At 39.5% G+C, this 22,482-nt stretch overlaps 2 protein-coding genes across 2 annotated transcripts in view; both read left to right on the plus strand.

Moving 5' to 3' along the window:
• Positions 1-22,482, plus strand: part of LOC110049226 (uncharacterized) — a 43,724-nt gene that overhangs the window by 15,829 nt on the left and 5,413 nt on the right. The window contains exons 6-10 of the mRNA XM_089278470.1: positions 2,045-2,137; positions 7,214-7,300; positions 11,810-11,917; positions 12,313-12,569; positions 13,042-13,309. Of these exons, the coding sequence (XP_089134596.1) occupies positions 2,045-2,137; positions 7,214-7,300; positions 11,810-11,917; positions 12,313-12,569; positions 13,042-13,309 (813 nt within the window). The remainder of the gene's footprint in view (positions 1-2,044; positions 2,138-7,213; positions 7,301-11,809; positions 11,918-12,312; positions 12,570-13,041; positions 13,310-22,482) is intronic.
• LOC149098133 (uncharacterized) lies at positions 17,711-20,754 on the plus strand. The gene has a single exon (XM_089278487.1). It carries the CDS (start codon positions 18,759-18,761, stop codon positions 19,893-19,895), a length of 1,137 nt encoding a protein of 378 aa, XP_089134613.1. The 5' UTR covers positions 17,711-18,758; the 3' UTR covers positions 19,896-20,754.

Genomic DNA, 22,482 nt, shown 5'->3' on the forward strand with positions numbered 1-22,482 from the left:
CACACTGAACTGCAAAGACTCTGAAGACTGCGGATGTAAACAAATGAGACATTATGATGTTATTAATTTCTTTAGGAACTTTTCGCAGATTTATTATTACAGGCGAAAAGGTCCTGCGGAAAATATATTTTGTGTTTCTAAACAAACGGTAAACAAGGAAACTCGCAAATTCTACCCTGTTTGCAATGCTGCAAAACATTACTAGTGTGTTGTAAGAAGCACATAAATGATTTTCTGAACACCGAAATCTCATGAGTTTGCCTCGTGAATTCCTCTTATTGCGAAGAGAATCCCATTGAATAAAAAGACAGCATGCACTGAGCTTGAATACGTATTAAAGATAACAATCATTGATAGTAGATGGTCTGAACCCAAGAGTATCAGTAGTTCGTATAGTGTGATCGTCCGGGTGAGGTTAGTTCTGAAAAGAACTGTTGTTGGTGACTGACATTTCGACAACCTGAGCGGGTCATCTTCAGAGTCTAGTGAATAGTGTTTGTCAGTTGATGATGTTAGAAGTCTGGTCCGTTGAACGTTATTGGTCAGTTTAGCCATGATGGTATTGGCTGGAAGACTGGTGCAAAGTTTGTTATCAGTCATTGGTGGGTTTCGATCCATCTATTGTTAGTCAAATTAGTTGGTTTTTGATCCATGTATAGTCGGGCTGTTAGAAGTCCGTTTGTCGGTTTCGGTTCCGTCATAGATAAGTCGTTTGTAAGGCGCCGGTAGTTGTTGACATCTGTTAAGAGGCGTTTGTTCTATGTTAGTGTACCAGCTTTTCAGAGTCAATCGTTGAAAATAGATTGTACTGTAGGTTAAGCACTGAGCAGAGTCCCAGTCAATGTTTTGGTTTGTCAGTTGATGATGTACAGCAATGTGATTGTTGGCATCACCATTTCTCGTGGCTCGTTTGTGTTCAGTCAGTCTCGTGTTAAGGTTTCTGCCAGTCTCACCAATGTAGGAAGCCTGGCAGTCGGAGCATTTGATCTTGTAAACTGCTCCCTGTCTGTTGTTAGGTTCGTCCCTGTCTTTCACGTTGGTCAGTAAGTGTCGTAACATAGTTGTAGGTTTGTGGGCTACACGGATGTTTTAGGGCTGTAGGATCCGTGAGATGGTCTCAGAAGTGCCCTTAATGTAAGGTATAGTCACTGTAGTAACAGGTGTTGGGTTCCTGTTCGCAGCGTCAGCTTCAGTAGGTCGGTAAATGTTTCGTCTAATAAAGTCAGCGTTGTAGTTGTTTTTGTGAAAGACACGTTCAAGGTATTCGTTTTCGTCACGTGAGCTGTCCGGTGTGTCGTGGCTTTGTGTGAAGTCGGGTTGTAGGATGATTCGTCAAGTAATCTGTCGGTATGCGTCGGTTTTCTGTACACTGTCGTTCGCAGTTCGTTGTTGTCGCGGCTTACCAAACAGTCTCGAAAAGGAAGTTTTCCATTTTCTTCGATCTCTTTAGTAAACTGGATGTTGGCGTTCTGTTCGTTTAGGTGGTCGTGAAAATCGTCAATTTCGTCTTTGTGAACGGCAGTAAAGGTGTCGTTCAATTATTTTCAATACTCCAGTTACTTATTTCCTAATATTTTCGTGCCAAATTTTGTGAAATTCTAATGAGTGGTTCTTGAGAAATAGGCATGTTTCCGAGAGTGCAATGTATCATTCAATAGCAATTTTTTGACTTACTACGCATACGCTGCATTTAACTGGGTTCTTTCAGTAACAAAGGAAAAGCTGAGAATTGCTGGGTTCTTTGCATCGTTACCTTTTCTAACATATCTTTGTAATAAAAGACTGAAGCCATCAATACACTGCGTTCAATTACAGAGAATAATAGCACAGATAGTGCGGGTGTTGAGTAAATAAAATGATCGCTCTATTGACGGCATGTTTGCTTTTTGCAATCCTTGTGCGCACGTTGAGTTGCATCAGCAAATGCGTGCACGAAAACTGTGTTCGGTCACCCTAATAAATAAATTACAAATCCTTTAGCACATTGTAGGCACAAAGCAGAATTTTCAAAGTATTAATTGGTAACTCTTTTTGATTTCCAAAGGCTCCTTTCGTCATGACAGGCCACCTTCATTACTGGAACACAAGACAGGCCCTCAGACTCCAGTTCAAACGTATAAGACAAGTCACCCTCAGAGTGAGTGGGAAAACGTATTTCTTAGTCTCAATAATAGTAAAATTAATATGAGGTAAAGTTAACAATGAACATGAAGAAGCTTGAAACCAGGCCCTGGTTGTTTGAAGGCTGGATAATGCTATCCACCCAACAAATTGTTATCCAGCAGATAAGATTTACAAAAAAAAGTGTTTAACAAAACAGACCACCCTATCCACTAGATAGTCCAGTGGATATAGTGTTTTCCATCTTTTGAACAACCTGGGCTGGGCAGGCAAAGTTTAATTACTTGTTTACAAATATAGGAACCTAAATGTTATTCTTGGACTTATCTCTGTTCTTTAATTCTCATCTCACTGGGCTAAATGATGAGCAGAGTGATGCCTTAAAACTTTGGCTAAAATTAAAGCAGAATATGTTCTGCCACATATACTTAGCTTCAGATTGAATGAGTTTTTAATTTATCTATTGCTATCAATAATTCATCTTTAAGTGTTTCACTATGATGAAAATCGGATCTTTGTTATCTAAGCTATTTTAAAACATAAACAAAGAGTCTGCACAAGAATAAAAATGTTTACTTTTTTTTAAATACATGTATCTCTTTTCATTCCAGGGATATTTAAGTTTATAAAATAATCATTTTAACACAACCACATTTTGATGAAATCTCAGCCAATTTGTATCAGAAATGTTTGATTCTTTCTAGTAAGAGTCTACTAGTAGATGTTCTCCACCAGTAAACAGGTTAGTTGATGCAGAGCGCAAAGAGGTCAAACCATGCTTTTAATGCTTTTTCCCAAACGTGGGAAGCAGTGGTATTCAAAACTACTCACATGGTTTTTGGTTTATCATCTGGGAGAGGAGATACATGTAAGTAAAAATTATGGAAGCAAGAAGAACCTGAGGATGAGGTTCAGGCTGTGAATCCCTTTGACTGTTATATATTTCCAGTGGTTCCTGTTGTTCCAGGCTGTTCGGCTTTATTTTGGTGTTTCAGGTTTTAGTGCATGCCAGATGAAACATCTTTGTAACGATTTGCTTGATGGTGGCCTTTGGTTAGTTTAATGTTTAACTCAATTCTGCCCTGTAAGGATGATGAAGTAGAATGGCAGCAGGAGCTGTTTTTGTGCTAAAATTACCAACAGTTAAACTTCTAGGCCTACAGGTGTCAACTCACCACCTCTCCTACCATATAACTATGAACATTGAACAGCGCTAGCTGACAGTGTACATACAGCACTAAGATGAGAACATGTGTAAATAAATACTTGTAGAATTACAGCGTCTTGCTGTGGAAAACTAAATCATGTATTTTGTTCGATCAATTTCCTACTAGATCGAAATTGGCTTTAAATTTGAAGCTCTAAAATTAAGGGACCTTATTCTAAATTCCTTAATTTGTAACTAGAGGCATGACTGCGTGAACTCGGGCTTTTTTCCAACATCTTGCTATGTAAAAGTCGAACGCTACAGAAGTCGCCTTTAAGCAACGTGAAAATCTCAAAGTTATTTGACACCAGATTTGTTGGCCCTGTTTCAGGTGACGTCAGAAAACGTAAAGATAATGTTTGTCGAATATTAAATTGCCAGCTGTACTGAAGTTGATAGTCAGTCTCGAACACATTTAGCATTGATGGTAATTCTGACTGCATTAAAAAGGATTGCCTGGCAAACTGAGACAAACCTGAATACAACTGATTTCCAATATTCATTATTTCCATGAGGTCATTAGCTGAATGGATTCCTCGTTTGCTATTGTAAATCAAAGAGCATAAACTCATTGTAACACATTGTTGTCCAGAATTCTGTCCAAATATTAGCTCGTTACCTTGGCTATAAGGGGCTGATATTGTTTTGCTTGGGTCAATATACACTGGAGTGGGACCAGGGTTCTTCTCTATGTCTGCACTCAGTTTAAATTGACAAAAATTTGATATATGGGTCTGATTTTTGTACCGGCACATCAAACTATTACAGGTAAACTATGATAAATACCGATTTGCTCGAAATTTAAGCTTCATCAACCCTTGATAAACCCTGCGAGAGCAATTAAACAAAAGCTTCTTTCCATGTTGTGTGATTTTATTTAAGCTTGTAATCTTTGTACTACATTCATGTTTTATAAGTTTTCTACCCTTCACATAACAGTAAAGCTTGGAAGACTTCGGTATACTTGCACAGATACGTTTGAAGACAAACTCCTTCAGCTTTCTGCTTTTGTTACTCAGACACTTCAAATTTCGAACTGGCAATCTGCTGGGTTCTCGATCACGTTTACCCACACGACGATTTCTACGTAGGCTAACAGGAGATAGCTGATTTGATAGAGCATGATTTTCGATAGATAGTTCATTTGATAAAGCAGTCATAGCATGGTTCACGATAAAAGGTTCACTCGTAAAGGTTCGCTCGTAAATTGATCTCTCGTAAATCTCGCGGATCGACCCCTTCCGAAAATGCTCAACATCTTTTAATGTGGTTCTACCTTGAGAAATGTATGCGTTTGTATGTGTTTTGAACTTTTTAGATTCCATAATATTCGCAGTCGCCAACGAGACCTTAACACCATCCGCCATTACTCGCCCATGTGCTTCAGTAGCGCACACTACACATGCGCCATAACCTCGACGGCGATTTGTGACTGAACGCCAAAATAAATTTTAAAAAAAACGAAGCCGAATTTATACCTCGGGCGTTTCCTTCGGAAAGCCCGAGTAATAAATATGGCAGAAGAAAAAGCTGTGCAAATCTTTATGTCATATTTGACCACATTTGGAAGTCCTTTGAGCTCATAAAAACTTCATTTAGATTCATTTACTAATAGTTGCTTTACGTACACATGTGTTAAGGATGGAGACGTCAAGCTGTGCTTGTTTAGCAGGAAAAAACCTGCTCATATTTCCATATTGAGCTTAGTATGAAAGAAATCTCATAATGTTGTGTTTGTACACGCTTCTGCCTATGCATACTAATGACTCAATGAGTTATGCACAGCAAGGATGCACAATGCAATTTGACAATGAAATCACCTTTAATTAATTATTAAGTGTTAATGTGAGCAATAATTATAAATTGAGGGCAGTCCATTTTACATCCATGCTGTTCTTGGAAGGTTTTTGTTTTTAAACTAAAATGAGCACACACGTATACAGTACTACATGTACATTGTACCATGCACATTAATGAAATTCAGTTCAAAATAAGTACTGGGCACTACATGTACTGTGTGACTAGCTATTGTTGGTGGGGGACCTTTAGATAAAATTAATTGAAAGCACCCTTTGGCAATTTTGGGGATAGGGGGGTCCATGAAACACCCACTAGAAAGATAGAAATTTCAGAGGGGTAAGACACCCGGAAACCCAATAGGTACAGGTACATGGTACTACCATGTGGCACTAAATTTTTGCTGGTTCTAATTTTTGGGATTCAAAAAAATTTACTCCATTGGCGAAATTACACATACAAACATCACAAGTAGAATCTTGTCGCTGCCATTCAAAATGTTCAGAAATCAATTTTAAAAAAGGTTCACGAAAGGATCCTGTTAAGATACTCCACTGAGAATGCATCTAAAATTCCACAATAGAGCATGATGTAGTTGTAATATAGCACTTGACACTTTAAATTCTGGATTACTGTGTTTCACTTCTTTATATGTTGTTTTACTAGTCAACTGTATGCAGTTTAATCAAAAAATGTGATTTAAACATCGTAGGTTTAATTAATTATGACTTCTCAAAGATTGCAAAGATCAATACCCAGCAAGAAAAACCAGATGAGTCGTCTATAACTGCAAAAATTAGTTCCCACAAAATAGAATTGCAAAAAAAAATCCCGCAAATTTAGTAGAACCACAGATTGCATTTAAAACCAGTCTCCTGAAAATCTTGATTGCTTCTATTTATAACCAGGAAATCTTGATAAATAGTTGTGCTAGGTATTACCTTGGCCACCAATACAATGAATGGAACTGCATTTAATGGAAAAGGAGTTAATTTCAATATGTACATTTAAATTTCTTGTGGCTTTAAGTTCCCGTACATGTCCATAGTCTTTGTAGTTTTTAAGGGAAATCTGTGTGAGAGCTGGCAAGCCTAAATTCCTGTACTGAAAGTATGATTTCACTTCTTACACTGAGTGTGGAAAAAGAAAATTGTGAATGAACAGTTTTGGGAAAAGGATCAAATAAGTGGGAAATTCAGTTTTTGTTTGCAAAAATATGAACCTTGAAGCTTGTTTGACGCATGGTATTGAGCAGCATTAGATACATGTTATGAATAAATTTCATGTTTCACTGAAAGGATAGATGATTTTTTTTTATCACGTTTGTTTTAAATTCTCCCTTCATCTTTCCTGTCCTACAATTAGTCATAACAAGGCTGTAACTTGAAAACCTGGTGGTTCATTTGGCCTCCAGTCTCATTAAAGACAAATGATCGCTGAAAGCAGTTACCTTAATTTGAGCTACCTGTCCTTAACTTAAATATACTATAACTGTAATGGCTGTATTTGCTCTGAGAAAAGGAAATATATCAAGAAAACGAAACAGTTATGTTGATCAAATAAAATGAACGACAACTAGTCCAATCCACTTTCTTATAAATATATATCTATATATATTACATGTATGCTTCAACTGTCTCTGTTCTTCAAATCATTGCCAAATCAATGGGTAAAAGACACATCTGTGAGTGAAACATTTTTAAAGCATGCTCAGTAAAGAAACTTGAACGCCTGTTGTGCTACATGTATTTACTCTGCAAACTTCAAAAACAAACAAGCCTTCAAATCGCACACACGACTGTTTTAGTTGAAACAAAGCATTTGCACTTACAGTGCACTGAAAAGAAGAAAGATACATCTTGTAATTAGAATAGTTTCATTTGAAACGACATGTCCAAAGGAGATGACCCTTGTGAGGATGGTGGTAATTCACTTAACTTTTGAGTGGTACTGTAAATATAAGTAATTAATTGCTGCTTGTATATTCAGAAAGGGAAGATCATTACAAGTCACCTTTCATTAGTTCATTAATGCACCATAAAAAGTAAGAGATGTAATCATCATGGTTTACTATTTCTTATAATTCAGGAGAACAGAAAAGGACATTACCACCCAGTTTCCAGTCCAGTCCTCAGGATCCTAAACAACCCAGACTCACAACTGCAGACCAAGCAGGTTTGTTACTGATACAACAATAACAACAAGATTTATTTGTACGGTATCTATACTCAATAAACTACTAACATACAGCCTATTAGCTGTAATACACTATAATACTAAAAACTGTCTTGTATTATACATGTTCATTTTCTAAAAAGGCAAGCTTAAGTCTAAGTAACCCCCTAATTTTTTTCCTTATATAAATCGCCTTGTTTTTCTGATCGCCACTGCAAAAAAACTATCGGTTTACTCAGTGTTGTAGCATTTTTGTTAATTCTCGATGAATTTTCAAAGGCCGTAAAATTGGTCCTTTTTTACGGCCATGACCAAGGAATCATGAAGAATGGGGCGAGTTGGCCTGTGACATCATCAAAGGACTAACATTGTTTCGCTCCTGAGAAGAATACATGCGAACATGCGAACATGCGAACATGCGATAGTGTGAATCAAAATCGTTGCAGAATGCAAAGAAGATGTGTTATTAGAGGGAGTAGCAGTGCAGCATCCTTAGGAGAGAGCAGTCCTCTTCATTCAATTTCTCTATCTCAATGATTCTCAACCGGAAGCGAAAAAAGACCAAGGAAGTGGGCTGATCTGTGCGAAGCTAAAGAGGGAACCATCAATGAGTTCTTTGATCTCAGGTTCGCCGCTACTGTAAATTTTCATGGCCTGTATAGAGGAAAGCTTGACATTGTCAAGGTACTGCATAAGACACGAATTTGGAATAAGCTGGAAGCCATCTGACTATTCCAAACTAAAACGATCCCCTGAGTCCCAGACCAGAATAGTGGAAACCATAGGGTCTTGGTGAGAAAATGAAATGGCAAATTAAACACATCACATTTTTGTACTTGAAATAGAGTCCTTTCTAAATGATAAATATAGTTATATGTAATAACCCAAGTTATTCTCACAGTTTGATTGATTCTCGCCTAGGATCTATTAGAGGACGATTGCCGCACGATTGACGTTATTATTACAAAGTTTTTCCCTCTGTGTTTAGAATGGCGGAAAGTTTTGAAACTTTAGATAATATTTTACGTGACTGTTCAAAAGATGAGGTACAAAGTCTTGGCAAGGCATTGAACAGGTACGAGAAGCAGGAAGAAGAAAGATAAAGCCATTTCTTTTTTAGCAAATGACTCGGAAAAAATACTCAAGCAGTCTCAGTCGGCAGTCTAGTGAGAGTAAGCCAAGTACAAAATTGGTCTTGGTAACCTGAGAACCATTGCTTTATATCAAATTTAACAAACTCAATAAACAAAATGTTTATGAGGTTAATTTATTTAAAAAATTCAACTTTTCTAAGTCTCAAAATACCTGTTGACACACTGATTGATGTCAGGAATGAAACGTCAAAACGTCAAAACATTACTTCTTAAAATCAGTTAAAAAAACAGTCACATAACCTTGCTTTCCAATGCAAAAGCTCCAGTCCGTTTCAGGGCACAGCAGCAAGCAAAGTATAGCTCACTACAGCTCACTGCCAACTGTATCGCAGCTAAAAGGTGTCTCCGACACTATTTCAAACTTAGTTAAGAATCACCAACCACAGAGGACACAAATTGCCACTGTCACTAACGCTCCTTTCATTCAAAACTCAAATCGAATGGCCTCTAGGTTGACTGCAACTGCAAGTTTTCCAAGCAAATTTTTTCTACTCCTGCGATATTCAAGGCAACGTCCAAGCTTTTTGGCTTACAAGGCTGCTCTGATGACAAAAACTGACTTGACTTATCCAGCATTTTCTTTAAGATTTGTAGATTTCGCAGATAAATTCTGCTTTCGTTTTCTCATTCCACGAGAAGCGACGCTTGCGTCAAGTTTGACAGTGGCGTGATTTTCCTGGACCAATCACAGTTCTTTGCTACGTATAGCAACCAATGAGATTGCTTCATTTTGTATAGACAATAGATTACGTCAAATGGCTTTTTTCGTGTTCGCCAAAGTGGGCAAAAGCCACCTTTCAAGTTATGTTGAAAGATTTTGAAATAAAGCTTTATCTTTGGTAGTTTGTTTCGTTACTACATAAAACAAATAGATTCCATGTTGCCATGCGTCTGTTCAGAAATAGATCAGAGAAGACATGAAAATGTGGTAAGAACATCAGTGACACACTCAGCTATCGCCTCGTGTGCCACTTTTTTGTTCTTACCACATTTTGACGGCATCTGTGATCTATTACTGAACAAGCGCACGGCAATATGGAATCTATATGTTAAATATATACATGTGCAGAGTATATGAGGAAAGTAAAACAAACGATTTAGATTTGACTCTATAGCTACGGACAGAGATTGCCAAGCTGAAAGAATAATAATAATAATAATAATAATAATAATAATAATAATAATAATAATAATAATAATAATAATGATGATGATAATAAAATATTTATATAGCGCCAATCCACTATTTGTCCATGGCGCTTTACATTAAATAATAAAAAAAATATATTTAAAAAGCTAAAAAAGTGGAGGGGGAAAAAAAAAAAATCTAAAAATTAAGAGTTAAAAAGCTTGTTTAAAAAGATATGTTTTTAAGTGCCGTTTAAAAATGTCAATCGAACTACTGAATCTTAGTTCAAGTGGGATCGAGTTCCATAGTCTCGGTGCCGCCACAGCAAATGCTCTCTCTCCATATGTCAGTCAGTCTAGCTTTCGGGGTCGCCAGAAGGTGTTGAGAGGACGATCTTAATTTCCGTTGAGAGGTGTTGTACTTAAGTAATTCACTTATGTAGTAAGGCGCTGTTCCATTGAGAGCTTTGTAGACCAGTACGAGAATTTTAAAAATTATACGGTAGCAAACAGGTAACCAGTGGAGCTGTTTTAGGACAGGGGTGATATGATCAAATTTCCTAGTACGTGTAACAACTCGAGCTGCTGTATTTTGAATGGATTGTAATCTTGAAAGTAGATGTTTTGGAAGACCATATAGCAGTGAATTGCAGCTATCTAATTTCGCAGTAACAAAGGCATGAACAACAATTTTAGCACTCTCCTCGTCAATGTACTTTCTGATTTTGGCGATATTTCTTATGTGATAATGAGAAGACTTGCAAATTGATTTTATGTGTTCCTCAAAGTTAAAACACTTATCAAAAATAAGGCCAAGATTACGAGCTGAGGATGATGGTACAACTGTCACGTTGCCAATTTGAAGAGACTCTAAAGAAGGACTGGGACGATATCTTGAGCTGATAAGAACAACTTCAGTCTTGTCTTGATTTAGTTTGAGCTTGTTGATGACCATCCAGTTCTCTATATCACGAACACAGTGCTCGATAGTAGTTTTACACTCTACCATTTTATCAAGACAGTCAGTTTTAAATGCCACATAGAGCTGGGTGTCGTCAGCATAGAAATGATACTCTAAGTTGTAACGCTTAACAATGTCAGCAAGAGAAGAGGTATATAGTAGGTATAAAAAAGGGCCAAACTGTTTTCGTGATGTTAAATAAGATCTTAGCCAGGCGAGTACTGTTCCCTTGATCCCAAAGCGACTAGATAACCTTGATAATAAGATGGAATGGTCCACGGTATCAAAGGCGGCAGATGGGTCGAGTAGAAGTAGAATAACAGAGTTATTGTTATCAATGGCAGTGAGAATATCAGTGTGAACTCTAACGAGGAAGAATGCGCTTGTCAGTCAACCTAAACGCAAAGTAATAAGTCAAGAGCTCCCAGGTTATTAGCTAACCTTACATAAAATGGACTTTTCAAAATAACAGTGAAGTAGAAATGTATTCATTTAACTGATACTATACTGCTCCTTTTTTCAAGATCTCAATTGTCGAAGGATTTTCCACAATTTCTTAGTAAAAAATATGCAGATTTGTGTAGCTTGTGATGTTTATGTTGGTACACAGTAAAATAGAGGGTATTCAGTTTTTTCTAACATTGTATGTAATTTTAACTTAACACTTTTATCACATAAGACCATTTTTAACTTACATTTTTGTGTCTCTTGTTATAATTTTTAGGTCTTAGAAAGATGCCCCCTGGGTTGTTTTGGCTATAAACATAACATTTTTCAAAATTTTAAAGTCAATTTGGACACATTTTCATAATTTATTACCATTTGTTTGCTTTCCTCCTTAACTTTAATTACTATTTTTTACCTCCCCCCTTTCTTTACTAACCACTCCATGCTAATCTTTCCTTTATATTATTATTATTATCATTACTTTTGCACTACACTGTACCTTGTGGTAGACGTGGCTGTATTGCAGTTTGTTGGTCCCTCAACTTTAGTACAGACTTTAACATCCAATAATTTGGTGATGTTATTTTTCATTATTTTCAATGTTTTGCTTACAACAATTCCCGTACATACACCCACCTCCTGATATAATACCTACTGTTTCAGTGGAGATTTGGGAACCTTTTTATTAGGCAATCCCATAATTTTACAGCCGAAATGCCAAAAAGGTTGCTTAAAGCTAGATATATCTACTGCTCTAAAGAGTTTTTTTTTTAGACAAAAAGTACATGTATTAATAATTCCTTTTGGTTAAATTTAAAGGCTCCTCTGGTCATGGCAGGCCACCTTCAGTAGTAGAACACAAGCAGTTGCCTTCTCCTGCAGTCCCTCAGACTCCAGCTCAAACTTATCAGACAAGTCACTGTCAGAGTGAGTGGGAGAATGTTTTTTTTTACAATGGATTCATTTTTCTGTTGCAAACTCTCTATCATAGTTTAATTCAATTGAGTTCAGAGCTCCAAGAGGTTGGCGATCTGTACTGATGGAAGATTGCCATGACACCAAATCCTATGAAGTATGTTTAGGTGATGCCAGTGAATGTCTGTTTGTTATTGGAGGTACCAAATGTAACAGTAACAGTGCCTTTATTATTTTCATACATGAAATTTGATTACAAGCCTTACTAGCTCACAGCTAGCAATGACCTACATGTAGTTTGGTCTCAAATAGGATTTGAAGTAACAGATGGCCCTGTCTCTCCCCGCAAAAGGTTCTAGTGAGAAACCCCTGTGCAGTAACCTTAATTTATATATTTTTCTTTCTAGATCTGCTTGGGCAAATGTTCAGGAATCTTCAGGAAATACAATGCGATGTAAGAAAGACGAACAGTAATACTGAACTATCAGCAGAGTTGGAGAAGATTGCATCAAGCAAAGGCTTTGTGATTTCTGACAATGAAGGGTCAGGGAACTGCATGTTTTATGCACTGTGTGAACAACTGAACCTTGTGAAAGGAATCACGATCTCGCATGGAGAATTAAGACAATCCATAGTGCAGTACCTCTTGGATAACCCAAGATTGGTAAGTTTAGTACATGTACATCATTTTGTTGTTATGGTTAAGAAAATCCTAACTTACATACATACACCCATACATACATACATATACTTTATTTCCTCTGAAATTTTTAAGTAGCTAAAATAAGCTAATATCTCCCAGAATATAAATATACCAAAATACAATACCTACATGTATACAATAAATATGCTCGACATGTGGCTTAATTGGGAAAATGTGTTCCACGTGATCAGACTCCAGCATTTGTGTCAGCGTTTGAATTGGATTTGCAGTCGGATAAGACGGCAGAACATTGGGCATCACAATATACAGAAATTAGTTCAATGTTTAAATTGCTGTGTAAAAAGTGATTTCAACACTCATTTCTCCATTATACATGTAACTTAAGAGAGGGACATTCCTGCCGTCACACTTGTAAAATTCTATGTGAACTGACCTCGTTAAAAGTTAGTCTTTTTATTCACCCTTCTTACAGCCAGATGGAACAGATCTTTTTAACTTCATTGATGGATATCAATCATGGGCTGATTATCTTGCAAACATGGAGCAAGATGGCACATGGGGTGATCACGTGATTCTCTATGCGACTGCAAATTGCTATAAAACGTACATTCGCGTGATTAGCAGTCAGTCAAATCACTGTGACCTTACTATCAGGCCTGATGGTCACGTGATCAGCACCAACCCACTTGTGCTGGGCCATGTTCATGAAGTTCACTACGTTAGCCTGCTACCCAAACAAGGTGAGGCTTCATGCAACACACTGACTTATAAGACAGTTTGTTGGCAATGTATATCATTTCAACTCATACAAGGTAAAGCTTACTACAGCACACTGTGTTATAAGACAGTTTGTTGGTGATGAATATCATTTCAACTCATACAAGGTAAAGCTTATTACATCACACTGTGTTATAAGACAGTTTGTTGGTAATGTATATCATTTCAACTCATACAAGGTAAAGCTGACTACATTACACTGTTTTATAAGACAGTTTGTCGGTAATTAATGTATATTATTTCAAGCCATACAAGGTAAAGCTTACAACATCACACTGTGTACATTACCTGTTTGTCATGTACATCATTTCTTATATTTCTTTTGGGCATGTAAACTGCCCCTTGTTTTTCATAGAGTTTTCCATGAGTTTTTTTGCATACGTTATTTCTCGAAAACGAAGCTCACATCAACAAAAACAATTATGCAACAATACTTTTCGTGTCAAAACAAGTCAGTTTTTTTTGTGTGTGCGCCAAAGTGGGCAAAGGCTAGCTTTCGAGATGTGTTGAAAGATTTTGAAATTAAAAAAGCTTTATCTGTAGTAATTTGTTTCATTATTATATAAAACAAATAGATTCCATGTTGTCCTACATCTGTATACACATGTATATATTTTAAAAAAAGATTCCATGTTGCTGTGCATCTGTTCAGTATTAGATCACAGGGGACGTCAAAATGTGGTAAGAACATCAGTGATACACTCGGCTATCGCCTCGTGTGCCCCTGTTTTGTCCTTACCACATTTTGACATCATCTGTGATCTATTACTGAACAGGTGCACGGCAACATGGAATCTCTTTTTTAACTATATACATGTATAGAGTATATGAGGAAAGTAAAACAAACCATTTAGATTTTAGATTTTTTGTCTACATGTACCGACGGAGATTGCTGAGCTGGAAGAAGAATGCGCTTGTCAGTCAATCAAAACGCAAACTTATAAGTGGAGACCTCCCAGGTTATTATAGTTTACATAAAATGGACTTTTGAAGATAACAATGAAGTGGAAATGTATTCATTTTAACTGATACTATACTGCACCTTATTTCAAGATCTCAAAAGGATCTTCGACAATTTTCTAGTACAAACTATGCAGATTTGTGTATCTTGCGATGTTTATGTTGGTACACAGTAAATTAGAGGGTATTCAATTTTTTCTAACATTGTATGTAATTTTAACTTAACACTTTTATCACATAAAACCATCTTTAACTTATATTTTTGTATCTCTTGTTATAGTTTTTGTTTCGTTTCCTCAGAAACGAAACGGTATTGTTTTCAGTTCAGGGGTGAACTATTTACATAGTGATTTGTAATATCCAATCAGAGTAAAGTTCGTAATTATTAATGTAAATACGGCGGCAAAGTTTCAACTCGGTGCATCGCAACAAAATATGTCATTTGCAACATTTCAGTGAAACTCTCGTTTCTCGGTATTATCTTACACAAGAAAACTGCAAACTGGACTTGATAGTGATAGTGAAAAAGAAATATATTTTCGAAGTAGACACCCCGCCACACCAGACAATTTGTCCACCAATGCGATATCTTAAGCTGATGGAAGCAGTTAGTTTTGTTTAGTTCAACAAAGAAATGCTGCTGTTTTCTGTTTCAGAGTGATTTATTGACATAGTGAGTATGAATGTTATCAGGGTAAACGCTTGTAATTCACAAGGTAAACATGTTCAGCAAAAATAACTTCTGGAAACTAAATTTTATTTCGTGACACGGAAAGAAAAGGAAATTTGAATGTCATGCAAGTAGAAATAATTGGCGACTTAAATGTTCCTAAGTCTTACTGAAGCTATGTATCCTAGAGAAACGAAGATATCTGTTTCCGTGCTTGATTTAAATGTGATTAAGATCACAACTTCGGCGACATACTTTTGGTCAATCAGAACACTTGTCAGGAATAACAATCCTGCCCCTTTTCTGTGGCTGTTTATGGGAAAAGCACACGCACTTGGTGCATTTGGACGATACTACAGATACGATATATTGTGGAAGGTAACTGATTCATCATATTGTAATTTAATTAACGTTGGTATATTGCAAAATAGGCACAATATGGCTTCTTTGTGAGGTTTTCTTCATATCGTAGGTGTCAACATTTTCCAGATTTTAATAGTTGCATTTCTCAAATTTTCCGCCTCAATTCCAGTAGCTTGACTTCTTAGAGCGCACTTTTAATTTTTCTTTTTTTTTTTTTTTGCGCTTTTAAGAATATGAAAATTTGTATTTTGACATACCGCAGCATTTCAAGAGCTGGTTTCCATGAAAACGTCGATAGCATTTTTTATTTTAGGTTCATAATATTCAAGCGAAAGTGATAGAATAGTTGCACAACTGTCGTCAAACATGAGGCCTGTTAGTTTTGAAACGCCGATCGTTTATCAATTTCCTCTGCAACTTCTTACTGATTTATTATCAGTTATTATTTAAGCCAAGGACGTGATTTCAAAATGAAAGCTTTCATAAAATCGTGATTTTCACACGTATGTAATAGTTCTAGAAATTTTGCCACTAGGAAGTTGTCTTTATTGTGGGCGCCACGTTTCTCACAACGCCCTAGTTTTTTCACGTAGCATAGGCAATATAAGGCGACGCGCAACTTCTTTTAGTCAGAGATTGTTAGTGAAGTTACACCGCTACCATGCTACGATCAGAGGATCCAAGTCACACCTATTTCAAGTGTATTTCGCTGTCTCTCTGCTACCTTTTGGTGCGAGTCGTCAACCAAATTCGAACCTACTACTACTACTATTACTACATCTACTTGTACGACTACTACTCCTATTCGTATCTGCTACCCGTAGTGATTTACTGGTTTTCGCCAATTCTTCAGTCGCTACCTATCGTGAACTAGATCTATGGACTTGGAATCTACCAAGTGGAGTTCGAATATCTCGCACCGCGCTACCACTGTAGTTGTTTAAGATTTGAGTAAAGGCAACCTCTAGAATCTTTACAACTACATTAGTTCGAATTTGGCGGCGATCCTTATTCGAATCGAGCAAACCGGCAACGAACTGTGAAGGAATTCGAAAAATTAGGCTACGTCTTGGAGACCACGCAATGGCTATCCGATATCTGGATTAGAGCGATCACCCGCGTCACGCTCGTCACGCTCATCACGCTCGTCGCGTTCGTCACGCACATCGCATAATTCTTCTGCTAGCGCCAGGGCAAGAGCCGCAGCAAAAAGGGCTATTTTAAAAGCTGAAGTCGCAACGCTTAAGAGGCTACACGAGATTGAAGAAGAAGAAATGAAATTACGCCAACGCAAAACTCAATTAAAATCAGAAACTGAAATAGCAAAGGCCGAGGCCGAAGAACTGGTTTATGAGCATGCCAAGAACGACACCACCGCAAAGTTACTTCCGGAAAACGAGTAAAATAAGAAAAGCGTTTCGTTCCTGCAACCTTTGGCAACACCGCATGAAGACCGGTTTATCGAAGACCAGACAACTGCTGTAGAGGCCAAACCAGACGTGCATGTACCCAATGAAACTAGCCATGAAAATTCAGATCAATTGGCAACAGATCGTGAATCTAGCCAATCTGGAAGGTTCCCTTGTCCCATGGAAGATTCCCGCCTAACGAGACAACGCCTTCCTATAAACCCACAAGCCCCTGAATGGCAGAATAAGACTCCTCAATATTCGCCTCTCAGTGCAGTCGCTAAGAGCACGCCACAGACTATCCACGTGCCCCCTGTTAATGGTGATATACAGCTTCTCCTGAGACAACAACAAGAGGCTATTATGGCATTGACACTACCTCAACCCGACGTTCCTGTCTTCACCGGCGATCCAGTGGAGTACTGTGACTTTATCCGAGCATTCAAGAACGTCATTGAGAGAAAAACCAGCAGTCCAAGCACAAGGCTCTATTATCTCCTGCAGTACACGAGTGGACAGGTAGAAGACCTGGTACGAAGCTGCCTAGCCATGCAGAAGGATAGAGGCTACAAGGAAGCAAGAAAGCTACTGGCAGATAGGTATGGTCAGTCATACAAAATTGCTACAGCGTACGTCGACCGCGTTATCAATTGCTAGCCAATCCGCTCTGAAGATGGTCCTGCACTACAGAAGTTCTCGATATTGCTCACCAGCTGCAGAAACACGTTAAGGGAGATCGGCTACCTTAACCGCCGAAGAAATCCAGAAAGTTTGAGGAAAATCGTAGACCGGCTACCTTATCCACTTAGGCTAAAATGGCGCGAGCTGGTTGACACTATTACGCAGAAAGAAGCAAGAGACCCCAACTTGAAGGACATTACCGACTTCGTTGAGGCCAGATCGAGAGTGACCAACCATCCTATTTTCGGCAAGATTCAAGGTGAACCGAACCGATCCAGCAATCTCAAGCACAACGACAGGTCAAAAAGGGATGCAAGGTCATTTGCGGTGGACGTGCAACCGAAGCCACCTTATTCGCCATCAAGCACTTCAGAGAAGAAAGTATTGAGGCGTCCCTCGTGCAACAAAAATCATTGGCTTTCGCAATGCAGCGACTTTAGAAAATTACGTTTAAGCGATCGACTCAAGTTTGTTCGTGCTAAAAAACTGTGCTTAAATTGTTCAGTATCGGGACACTTTGTACAAGACTGTCCAGGGCAAAGCTTCTGTCGCATTGAAGGCTGTACGAAAAAGCATTCTACCTTTCTACATGAGAAGGAACGAACCCAGGAAGTAACGCCATCACAACCAAACCAGAGTAACGGGGCTACAAGCACCGAAACAAACGCAACCGCAACGCAAGTGAGTAATGGCTACGTCCAAAGTGGGACATTTCAAGCATCCAGCGACTCCTCCATCGTAGGATTATCGATTGTACCTGTGAAGGTTAAAGCGAAGGGCCAAGACAACAAAGTATTAACATACGCGTTCCTGGATTCCGGATCAAACACGAGCTACTCCGAAAACTTGATGTCAAGGGAGTAAAAACCACCCTTTCACTTATAACGATGCAAACGACCAATGAAGCAATTGAATGTTCTCTCGTTAACCTAGAAGTTTCCGATCTTAACGACCACAACTTAATAGAGCTACCCATGGTCTACTCTAGACCATGGGTCTTTCCGTATCAACCGACACTATTGGCACACAAGAAGACGTGAACTGCTGGCCACACCTTAAGGGTATCACAGTACCCAACATCGAAGCAGACATTGGCCTTTTGATTGGCAGCGACGTACCACAAGTACTGCAACCAGTAGAAGTGAGGGAAAGCAAAAATGGCGGTCCCTTTGCGACACGTACCGTTCTTGGATGGGTGCTTAATGGACCCCTTGGACGGACAGGGCCTAAGGAGCCAACCGCTAACTTCGTTGATGCCAATGCTAACCTCAGCAAGCAATTTGCGATTATTGTAATCTAGAGTTTAACGACTCGAGCTTCGAGCCCAAGATGTCAATGTCCCAGAATGATCGACGCGCATTACAAATCATGGAAAGTACTTTGAGGCTTTCGAACGGTCATTATGAAATCTGTCTGCCATGGAAAAATAATCCGCCATGTTTGGAGAACAACAAGTCCCAAGCCGAATCCAGACTGCAGCTGCTAAAGAGACGCCTTAAAAGAGATGAAACCCTTCGAGAGAAATACAAGGATTTCATGGATGACCTGCTACACAAGAATTATGCCGAAAAGATAACCGGCGCGGACTTGTCTTTGAAAGACACATTGTACCTACCGCACCATGCAGTATTTCACCCACAGAAGCCAGACAAGGTCCGTGTCGTATTTGACTGTTCAGCGAAGTATCGTGGCACTTCTCTCAACGATCAGCTGTTACAGGGGCCGGATCTAACCAACACGCTGGTTGGTGTGCTAACGCGATTCCGACAGGAACCAGTTGCCTTCATGTCGGACATAGAAACAATGTTCTATCAAGTTCGAGTTCAGCCAAGCGACTGTAACTATTTGCGATTCCTTTGGTGGCTAGGCGGCGACCTAGAAAGGGAACCAGAAGAATACCGAATGTTGGTCCATTTGTTCGGCGGCGCTTCGTCCCCAAGCTGTGCGAACTACGCCTTGAAGAAAACCGCTGACCATAACAGAGAAGACTTCGACGCAACCGCAGTGGACACTGTAAAGCGAAATTTCTATGTAGATGACTGCCTTCGTTCAGTCGCAACAGACACGCAACCTGTTCGTTTGGCAGGACAACTCCGTGAGCTACTATCCAGAGGAGGCTTTCGCCTAACCAAGTGGATATCCAATTCAAGAGAAGTAGTCAACTCTGTTCCTGAGTCAGAAAGAGTACCTTCAGTTAAGGATCTTGACCTCAACAAGAATTTAGCGCTAACTGAAAGAGCCTTAGGTGTCCAGTGGAATGTTCAAGCAGACACCTTTAGTTTCAAAATTGCTAGCAAGGAAAAACCAGCTACAAGAAGAGGAATTCTGTTCATCGTCTCTTCAATCTACGATCCACTGGGTTTTGTATCCCCGTGTATTCTACCTGCCAAAGCTATCCTACAAGACCTGTGTCTTAAGGATCTCGGATGGGACGACCAGATCCCGGAACATAGCAAACAGAAGTAGGAAGCCTGGCTCAGAGAACTGCCTAAACTGGAACAATACGAAATTCCCCGATGCTTCAAACCACCAGACTTCTCAGACGTCCAACAACGCGAGCTTCATCACTTCTCAGACGCGTCTAGTCAAGGCTATGGAGCAGTTTCGTATCTCCGACAAATCAACGTGAACGGTAAAGTCCATTGTTCCTTAATCATGGCAAAGTCAAGATTAGCTCCCCTTAAGGCAATGACGATTCCGAGAATGGAATTATCCGCAGCAGTTTTAGCAACAAGATTAGATCACATGATCAGACGAGACCTCGATTTGCCCGTTGACAGTTCTACCTTCTGGACCGACAGCACTTGCGTTCTTCGATACATAGAGAACAAGGACAAGAGATTCCAGATCTTTGTCGCCAATCGCGTTTCAGCAATATGGGACCAGTCCACCGCAACCCAATGGCAATATGTTGAGACATCGCTAAATCCAGCTGACGAAGCATCCAGAGGGATAACAGTTGACGCGCTGTTAAGGAATGATCGCTGGTCACAAGTACCCCCCTTTCTAAAGCAACCTGAAGAGACCTGGCCGCAAAGACCCGTTGATATCGGCGAGATCTCCGACAGCGTCCCAGAAGTCAAGAAGACCGTTGAAGTATTTGTAAACAAAGTAAACGAACAAAGCAACCACATTAATGAGGCAATCGAGAAGTTTTCCTCATGGACCCGCCTGAAGAAAGTTATGGCCTGGGTGTTACGGTACAAGCAAAACCTAAAGAAGTAAAGTCAGCGCCGCAAGGCAAAGGAAGATATCGGCTACCAATCAGATGTCAGTAAAATCACACCACTGAGCGTGTCTGAAGTCAACGGAGCAGAAAAGGAAATCATCGAGTTCGTGCAGAAACAAAACTTTAAAGAAGAATTATCAGCTTTAAGTCGAGTCAGTCGAGCCTGCAAGGAGACGCAGGAAAACGGCCTCATCCTCGTAGGAGGACGTCTGCATCAAGCATCAAACGAGAATGATGCTAAACACCCAGTGATTCTTCCAAGAAAGCATCACATCTTCAAAATAATCATCAACCACTACCACCGAGCCTCTGGTCACTCTGGAGTCGAGTACACACTGTCTTTGATCAGAGAGAAATATTCACATCACGCTCGTCACGCTCATCACGCTCGTCGCGTTCGTCACGCACATCGCATAATTCTTCTGCTAGCGCCAGGGCAAGAGCCGCAGCAAAAAGGGCTGATTGGATGGCAGAAACAGAGTATGAAGTAACCCCGGCTGGTCGAATAAAGGCACCTTCACGGCGCATGCACACGCCAATTATTGAATTTGTTTGACCACAAATAGTGTTCTTTCTCAGTCATGACCTGATCACTTTGCTGAACCCTTTATTTCAAGAATTTGATTGATATTAAACAATTAGATTATTCGCTCTCGATTTCTATTGCATGATAGTTGACGAGGGCGCTGCCCGGGTCAACTATCACGCATAGAAATCGAGAGCGAATAATCTAATTGTTGTAGTATAAATCTACTAGTCGTTCAAAACTTTCATCTGAATCCTCTTCACAGACACTTCGAAAACACAAAGAAGCGGCCCCCAGTGCACGCTGCCATATTACTCACTATCTATCACAGAAAAGAATGTGAGTAGCGTAGCCAATCAGAGAACGCCATTCGCGATCTCTGATTCGAAATCTCTGCCTCGTTCCAAATTCACTCCACACCCCCCCCCCCCGTCCCCTCTGTCTTCCCCAATCTCCCCAACCCCCCAGATTGACCATGGCAAATTTATCCTGGGCTCCTTAAAACTTTCCTTAGGCAACAGCCTTGCTAAGTTTAGCTACTCACCGAAGTTTCAGCCTTTATAGTGCAGGTTTTCCTTATGAAATTCGTCACCGAAGAAGCGCAAAATTGAAAGATCGTTGCCGCCATTTTGAACAGTACTCAGCAGTCAGGCCGAGTTTTCGTGACGTCATTCCGTCCGAGAGATTTTGTCCAAATGGCTTCCGAAGAGTCTTTTTAACTACCACTCTGGGTTATGGCTCCTCTTGAGCCGTATTATTGTCAGCCAAACATGTTCCAAACTCCGAAATGATAGCATTAAAGATAGTGAAGTGGCGCTTGGAAAATTTTGCTGACCTTGTGAAGGATGTTAAGTCAGTTGCAGGTTTTTCTCCTTGCCGCCAATTTCGGGTCCGACGGAATGAACATAAACACAGCCTTGCTGCCAAGACAGTTTCAAAATGCATATGGCGGCCTCCGAAGTCGCTTCTTTCGAGACGAATTTCTTCAGGATAGCAGGCACTTATAGTCGTGCGTTTTTGTCATGAGTCCCTAGCTGGGGAGATTGGGCAACCACTCCCCACGTTTACGACTTAAATTCGAGTTACCTTACCTCAGAGGCTGAAACTTCGGTGAGTGGAAAAGCGGAATGTTTACTTGCTGTAGGCGAAGACAAAAAAGTAGGCTTTTTGGAGTGACCTCCTCCTTTAAGCCCTCAGTGGCGGATCTAGGGGAGGGTGACGGGCCCCGCCCCCTCTTATTTTGGGTAAAAAAGAATCGCAGAAGAAAGAAAAGCTCTCAGGGCAAGTAAAAAACAATA

This window comes from Orbicella faveolata, unplaced genomic scaffold, assembly GCF_042242905.1.
Source record: "Orbicella faveolata isolate gen_17 unplaced genomic scaffold, um_ofav_v1 contig_46, whole genome shotgun sequence".
NCBI classification, from domain to species: Eukaryota; Metazoa; Cnidaria; class Anthozoa; order Scleractinia; family Merulinidae; genus Orbicella; species Orbicella faveolata.